Source organism: Juglans regia, chromosome 11 (genome assembly GCF_001411555.2).
Source record: "Juglans regia cultivar Chandler chromosome 11, Walnut 2.0, whole genome shotgun sequence".
Taxonomy (NCBI): Eukaryota; Viridiplantae; Streptophyta; class Magnoliopsida; order Fagales; family Juglandaceae; genus Juglans; species Juglans regia.
The window spans coordinates 29,812,387-29,820,385 of NC_049911.1; the positions used below are offsets into that span (position 1 = coordinate 29,812,387).

The following is a 7,999-nucleotide window of genomic DNA, read 5'->3' on the forward strand; positions in this document are numbered from 1 at the left end:
GGGTGACGTCGACTAGGGGCGAGGAAGGTGAGGGGTGCTAGAGAGAAAGGGGAAGATGACTGGGCAGCGGTGAAAGGTGACGTCGACAAGGGGTAAGGAAGGTTCGGCTGCGATTTGGAGCTGCGACGGCGACATCAATAAAGGGTTGTGAAAGGAAGAGGGAAAGAGGAGGAAAAGAGAAAGAAAAAAAAGACATGGCACACTGACAATCTGGCACGTCAATTTATAAAATTACATTTATAAAATCTTTTTATATCTCTAACTTTCCTCAATTAAAAATTCTAAAAATAGATAACATCCTCTTTTTATATAGAGAAAAACTTCAAACATGATGGGTGTTAAGAATACATTTACACCCTCCAATAATACTGTGGCACGTATGTTTTTTCACAAAAGATATACAGAACTGACTGTAGGCAAGTATTCTCTCATATATCTTCTGCATTGCTCTCTCATATATCTTCTGCATTGCTTTCTCCCTTTCTTTCCCATCTTTCCTCTCAAGCGGCTGCGTATTTTCGTCCCTCTCTTATCTCTACCATATGAGAATTCCTCATTTACTCTTATTAAAGCTTCGTTTTCATTTATAATTTTTTTTTTATAAGTAAGAAAAAATTTTATAAGTAAGAAAAAAATAATAGTCAGTAGAGATCAATTCACAACAAAAATCACAAAAACAAAAATAAAAAAATGTCAAATGACAGCTTTTGTATAAATAATCAAGGATGGAAGAGATATACCAGTAGGGACAAACCCAGATCTGGATTTTTTTCGCACATCTAGAGAAAGCCATTAAAGTTCACATCAAGCCTTCTTAGCATCCTCAAGCAGCAGGGTTTGATGTTATTGAACTCATTGAGATATGAAAATCTTGTTAGGTTGAGAGGTTTCTGTTGCTCAAGGACTAGCAGGGGTGAATGTTTTCTCATATATGATTTTGAACTAAATGGAAACCTGTACTGATACCTTGACTTAGACGATGGAAGAAACATAAATCTTAACTGGTCCAAGAGGATTTCTGTCATTAGTGGAATTGCAAAAGGTTAGTCCAAAAATGCAGCAATGCGGGGAGAGAGAGGGCAGAGAGAGCGACGAAAATCACTGAGGAGAGAGAGGGGAGAGAGAGCAATAAAGAAGTGTATGGGAGAGGTAAGCTGCTATCAGTTTTATTTTTTCACTGTGAAATGCAATAAGTGGCATAATATCATTGAAGGGTGTACATCTACTCTTATCACCCATCCAGCCCCAAACGTTTCTCTTTTACATGCATATCTTCAAAAAAATAAGAAGAGATTGGCCCGTTTGCTTTGAAAAGACATATCTAATAGCTGAAAGCCGACACCACCAACTAATCATAAAACGTTGTCCATCATAGGACCACGTGTCCTTCAAAAAGCTCATCGCAAAAGGTATAATTATTTCAATGGAAAGCCTGCGCCCAACCGCCAAGTGGCTTGCGTGCGGCCGTGGGTGCGGTCCAAGGTCTAAGGGCAAGGCGACGACTCCGGCTTCAAGTACGCCATGTGCGTGCGCAGCTTTAGAGGCAAAAAGAGTTAGGCCCCTTCACGCTCTTCAACGAGCAACTGGCAAGCCAAGGCGCAGCCTGCCTGGTGGCCATTCTTTGGCATGTAATACGTGGAATAGTCTGGTACATAGCATCCTTCCCATCCTCCAATCTTAGACCCTGCCCAGACCGAATCAGCAGCACCACACTGCCTCGGGGGGCTTAAATTAAATTAAATTAAATTGGAAAATGATAGCCATGCCTATTCAGACCGTTATTCATATTTGTAACCCTACTCTTTACCTCAATTCCTCCTTTGTCCCCACTCCCATTTCAAAGCTCTACGGTACTCCGCCTCCACCTCCACTTCCCCAGCGTCCTTCTCGCTTTCGAACTTGCTTCTCTGCTCTCTTAGGTCTGATTCGCAAATCTCTCTATGTTTGGATTGTTAGCGCCGATTCGCTTCTTTGGCTATCGACTCAGTTCTGATTTGTTTTCCGATTATTTGGTGCTTGAAATGTGTTTGTGATTAGGGAATTTACGGTTTTGGCTTGTTATATGCGTGACGATGCTTGTGCTAAGATTTGCCTGAAGGTTTACCAAATATTTTTCTTTTAATATCATTTATTAATTTGATTACGTTGTTTGGATTTATATTTGGAGTCGCTGGTGCTGGATTTCATTAAGTTCGTGGTTGCTGGTAGTAATTGATAATTATCCATGCTTTGTTCAAACCGATTAGTTTATCCAACTATGATATGATCCCCGCGAATAACCTCGATTCCCTTCCTCGTTTAGCTTGATTCTGCCTTGATTTTAAAGTTTCCTGGATTGCTAGGCTCAGTCTTGATCTTGTTTCCATACTGATATAGTTTAGCTTCCATAAATTCCCTGTAGATGCCGTATGTCAAATCATCCTGAAGATTATTTTTCACTCGATTGCTATGAGCAAGTTGTGGAGGCAAGATCTCCTCGAAGTGCTCGACCCGCCCCCTGTTTTTTTAAGCTCGATAAGATCAAAATGTTTATCTATTTTTACTTTTTACATCGTTAATCTTGACGTTATTGTTATTGTTTTATTTGTCCTCCTTTTTTTTTGTGGTTTCTACCTCAACGTGGTCAAATTGTGAACGCTTTTGGAGATTATTTTGGTATATGCTTTTTTATTAGAACCTTTCTTGGGATTATTCTGGCATATATACATTTGATGCCAAACTCGTTCCGTTGGAATCTTATATGGATCACTTGTTGCGTATGCTTTAGGGGCATCACATGGATATCTTTTGTTAGCTTTTATCACATACCAAAGCATCGATTCCAATGTTGCCATTGTAACTTTTGCCATTGCTTTTGGGCTCTATTCTCGCCTTTGTTAAAACATTGTGTTATGTAGTACTTGAGCACTTGTCTATGAACAATATTCTTGATTAGCTTCTTCAGGACAAACCTAGTAGGCACAAATTTGTCACATGGTTATCACCTTTAGTGGAGGCCACATTTTTTTTATGTATTTTTTTAAAGGGGATGATCTTATGATTTTATGTTGGTTGCTTTCTTTTATGACCACAGACATGGATTCCACTGGCGGTCAAAGTCTCTACCCGTTGCATCGTTGCAAGACTCTTCACCTGGTTTGTGGAAAATTTTCCATTCTATTCGTTATTATTAGTGGAGAAGATTTATGGTTGTACGCTTGACACTTGTATGCATTATTTTTGGACATTATTTATTGTCTTATTTGTTCTTTAAAAAGCATATTAGTCTTATCAAGCCATGTCTACAGGTAAGGCATGCCCAAGGGATTCACAACGTGGAAGGGGAGAAAAACCATGAAGCATACTTATCTTATGATCTTTTTGATGCACAACTAACTCCTCTTGGCTGGAAGCAGGTAGTTGCTGATTAATTATGTTCTAATTGTTAGTTCATTGCATCTATGTTGTCGATGAAGTATTCTGATATGGAAACTTTTATATAACTAATTTTTAGGTAGAAAGCCATGGTCATCTTGTATTAACTTTATGTGCAACGGTAAAATAAAATAAGAATTACTCTGATAGGAAATTGTATAAAACTTGTAAGTTTTGTCGCACATAGGCTTGATTTTTAAACTTTCTTGTCCTGCTTATATCTTGTATTAGATATCATATTCTCCCATATAATAATAAAAGTGATGTCATGGAATGATTTCGTGGTGCCATGACAGGTTCATAATCTTCGCAAGCATGTTCAAGCATGTGGGATTTCCAAAAGCATCGACCTAGTCATTGTTTCCCCATTGTTAAGGTAAAAGTCACTGCAATTTTGTTGCCTCCATTTTTTTTTTTTTTTTTTTTATATCTTCTCCTATCTGCTTAATGCCGTGCAAATGGTGCAGACCACCTCCACTAAGCTCACCACTGGATTCTGACGCAATGTATAAGCATTATTATTACCGCTAGAATCAAGTGGGGAAGAATTAGTGCGGTTTCAGTGATCAGCTTCTCTAGGGTTATTTGTCTATGAGAGCTGTTTAACCTGCCATTATTAGGTCGAGGTTGTGCTAAAAAAAGAAATCAAGGTCATTCTAGCACCAGTAGGCAGATTCTAAAAAATATTTTCAAGTAAAAACCCATTGCCTCAGGTTCATGACTCAAACCCCTGAGATATATACATACGTAACATATCTTGTTGTACATTTCCAGCCCTATGGCTAATCAAATTTCTATGTGATATGCAAACCATTAAGATGCTTGTCTGGCTTCTAACTTGAATACTATGTATTTAAAAGTTCTGCCAACAGCCATATTCCCCCAATCTGAAACTAAAAATATTTATTTAGTGTACAAGCATGTATCCAGCCATTTCTAAGTCCATCTCCAAGGTCTTTTAGGTATTCATGCTTCATAACTTTTAAGACGCACGAAGAAATGATATGTAAAAGGCCAAAGGTCATTTATTATTTTTAATCGTTTTCTGAATCTCTATTCCCCGAGGGGCTTTTGGTTTAGATGACTTGGCATGTTCCTCACAAAACAAATTGGGTCTACATGTTTAAATTGCTTTAATTCTTAATTATAATTCATGAGTAACAATGGTTCACTGCAGGACCATGCAAACAGCAGTTGGAGTCTTTGGTGGTGAAGCATACACAGATGGGGTAAATGTACCTCCTCTAATGGTTGCAAATACAGGGAACAGTGGCCATCCTGCAATTTCAAGTCTAAATTGCCCACCGTTTGTAGCTGTAGAGCTTTGCCGTGAACATTTGGTATGCCACATTACATATAATGGATATTGTGGGGCCCCTTTCTGCATGTATATTGGCATGAATGTATACAAAGTTATCGCATTTGTAATATACATCTTAGTCCTTATCCAATTATTAACAAGAAGTGAATCAAAATTGCGGCAAATGATAGTCCCTCCCCATTAATTGGTTATTAGTTGTCATCTCAATTTGTACTTGCATGTGTTTTCTTTTCACTACAGGGAGTTCATCCATGTGATAAGAGGCGAAGCATTAGGGAATATCGCCCACTTTTTCCTGCGATTGATTTTTCACTGGTAAGTAAATTACCAGAATTGGGGCTTTATAATGCCAACGGGTGGCTTTTGACGGTCATTTCCAAATGCTATTGACTTGTTTACCTGGTCTTCAATTCAATCATGTTTATTATTTATTCATGTTGTAATTCTTGTTCAGGTGGAAAATGATGATGACATTTTGTGGAAGCCTGACATTAGAGAGACGAATGAGGAAGTTGCTGATAGGGGACAGAAGTTTTTGAAATGGTAACTGCCTTTTTCTTCCGTTTCCCAGAAAATTGAAGTTCTGTTAACCAAAGTAACATCAACAAGCAATGCTTGTTGAGATTTTGTATGGCCAAAAAAGTTCCAAACTTTGGAATTGCCGTCTTTTAAAACTAAAGAAGCACTAATTTGTGCTCATTCACCTTACAAATTACTTTATCATGTTTGAGATCGGCCATGGGATTTCAAACATGCTCTTATCTTTCGACAAAATTGGTTTATTAAAAGGAATATTCCGTTTTTTCTTATTAGCTGGCATGGTCGTCCCATGTCAATGGGATCTTGATCTTTCATGGATCCAAGCTCACCTTCTTTTAAAAGGAAAAAAAAAAAGCAATATTGTTTGTGTTCTGCAATGAGTCCCAATACGTAATACATGCATGTTAGTGTCTTACATACATATGAAGTCACTTGTGTAATATTATCTTTCTATTTTTTTCACTTAAAATATACTAGTGTTTTCAGATGTATGGATCAATATTTGGGATGATTCCCTTACAATGGCAAATAAACGCTTGGTTATTGCTTATGAGATCAATTTTTCCACATGGGTATATCCTTTCCAGTTTCCACCTTTTATCCTGGTTGAGTGGGATTTCTGTAGACATTTTGATCGCTTTCGCTATCATCTGGTTGCCGGTATGGCCATGAACATACCCCAAAATTATTTCTTTTCTTTTCATTGTTTCTCAATTGGCCCAGGTTGTGGACTCGTGAAGAGAAGGAGATTGCAATTGTCACCCACAGTGGATTCTTGTTTCATACCCTAAGCTCTTTTGGAAATGATTGTCATCCAATTGTTAAGAGTGAAATATGCGCAAAGTAAGTACTGCATTCACACACGCGCACACACATATATAAAACATTTTAGTAGACATATTTCTCGGGTTTAAAATATAACGCACTATGCCTTCTGCTGAATTTGCTATCTAGCCATGTATTCAACCCCCCCCGGTTCTCTCTCTCTCTCTCTTTATTTTTTCTCTATTCACTTGACGGCATTTACATGAATTCATTTTGCATTTTTTTTTATTACATTTCAGAATTAGAGATGATTTCTTTCAAACATTTTATTGCTAATCTCTTTGAGTTAAAAAAAAAAATCTAAATTCTTGAGTCATTTCTTGAGTATGAGAAACTTCTATTTATCTATTTGTTCACTTAACTTTCTTGGTTAGATTTTCTATTCTGGTGAGACATCCTCATGGCAGGCATTCTTGTCCCTTCAGTAGTATGGTTTTACTTGTATGACTTGGATTGTGAGTTCTATGATCATTCAAAGTAGATCATATTTTCTAGAGCAATGGTTTTCCCCTAGTTATCGAGATTGGGTTTAGGTGATATCATGTTCATACTTCACGTCTCAGTCTCTCTCGGGTTACTTTGACCTTCGAACTCCCTTCATACTTAATGGTTATAAAGATTTTTTTACTAATAGAAACCTAGTACCGTGACTAATTACATAAAAAAATACAATGTGATTGTGCAGTTTTGCCAATTGTGAGCTCCGTTCAATGGTCTTCATAGATAGGAGGTGAGCATATTCGTTTTCAAATTGTAGCATCCATATTCTAGCTTTATCATCTTCTGACTCTTTGTTTCTGCAGTATGATGGGGTCAGCTTCCTCGACGACTAACTATCCTGGAAAAATACCTAATGGACTTGATCTTCCCAGTGATGTTGCCACTGAGAAGCTTCCAGAGGAAGGACTTGCAAACTAACTATAGCGTATAAGAACAATGACCAAGAAGGAATAGACACAATACATGTGATATATGATTCAAGTGTTTGTTGAGGCACTTCCATAGTTAATATATTTCTACAGAAGACAAGGTATCCATTTTTAGCAAGTTCGATGGCTCTGTTGGATGATTTCATGATTCTTTTTTCTTGGAATAGGTAGATCTAAAGCCTATACCAGAGTTGTCATGCCGATTCTTTTTCAGATGAAGATGTGAACACATTGGGTTTATTATACTTTATTTAGCTTTCTATTGGGGCCATGGAAGATTGCTGTTTTTTACTTCGGAACATGAACATACAGTGAGGTTTCTGTTTCAATATCATTTATTTGTTATGTAGTCTTTTATCGTTAAACATTGGGCCTCTCCCTCCCTGTCCCTCACTTTCTGATTTTTTGTTTTTTCAAAGTGACGCTGTTCTTCCTTGGTTTCCACTTGTATGGATGGCATGCTATGTCGTGTTTGGGGCAAGCAACCTTTAAGGCTCGTTTGGACACTTAATATTTCAGAATATATATGAATAATAGTGATATGATTTGTAAATAGTAGTGAAATGTTTTGAGTTAAAATGTTTTATTGGATTTTGAGAAATGAGAGAAAAAAAATTGAATAAAAATATTATAAAGTTAAAAAATTGTTTGAATATAATTTTTTAAATATAATTGTTGTTTTGAAATTTGAAAAAGTTGTGTATTTTTTATGTTTTGATTAGGAGTTTAACAACTGAAATTAAAAATTATTTTGTATTTGAGTTCTATTTGGATGTCGAGATGAGATGAGAAAAATTTTATCTCATCTCAACATCCAAATGGGGGGTCTTAGGCCTTGTATTGATTCGGAAAGTATCTCCACTCATCCAATCACATCTAATAATTACAATTTTTCTAAATTTTCAAATAAAATACAATAAATAATTTAACTTTTTTAAATTTAGGAACAAAAATAATATTAAAAGTAATA

General features: G+C 36.7%; 1 protein-coding gene across 4 annotated transcripts; it reads left to right on the forward strand.

The window, feature by feature from the left end:
• The first annotated feature begins 1,466 nt into the window (after positions 1–1,466).
• On the forward strand, positions 1,467–7,394 carry LOC109015845 (phosphoglycerate mutase-like protein 1). Of its 4 annotated transcripts, none has more exons than XM_035682936.1 (10): positions 1,467–1,919; positions 3,074–3,135; positions 3,288–3,395; positions 3,711–3,790; positions 4,592–4,754; positions 4,976–5,050; positions 5,190–5,278; positions 5,999–6,118; positions 6,786–6,830; positions 6,904–7,394. In XM_035682936.1, the coding sequence occupies exons 1-10, from the start codon at positions 1,754–1,756 to the stop codon at positions 7,016–7,018; spliced, it is 1,023 nt and encodes a 340-aa protein (XP_035538829.1). In that variant the 5' UTR covers positions 1,467–1,753; the 3' UTR covers positions 7,019–7,394. The 4 variants fall into 4 exon arrangements, with proteins under 4 accessions (XP_035538829.1, XP_035538832.1, XP_035538831.1 ...); XM_035682939.1 differs by having other exon boundaries at positions 1,469–1,648; XM_035682938.1 differs by lacking the exon at positions 1,467–1,919 and adding an exon at positions 1,949–2,098.
• The last annotated feature ends 605 nt before the right edge of the window (positions 7,395–7,999 follow it).

Excerpts from the sequence above, each read along its gene's own strand:
- LOC109015845 (XM_035682936.1), top strand. The coding sequence starts at position 1,754 with ATGATAGCCATGCCTATTCAGACCGTTATTCATATTTGTAACCCTACT. Across the intron at positions 1,920-3,073 it reads TTGCTTCTCTGCTCTCTTAG|ACATGGATTCCACTGGCGGT; the intron begins GTCTGATTCGCA and ends TTATGACCACAG. Across the intron at positions 3,791-4,591 it reads ATTGTTTCCCCATTGTTAAG|GACCATGCAAACAGCAGTTG; the intron begins GTAAAAGTCACT and ends GGTTCACTGCAG.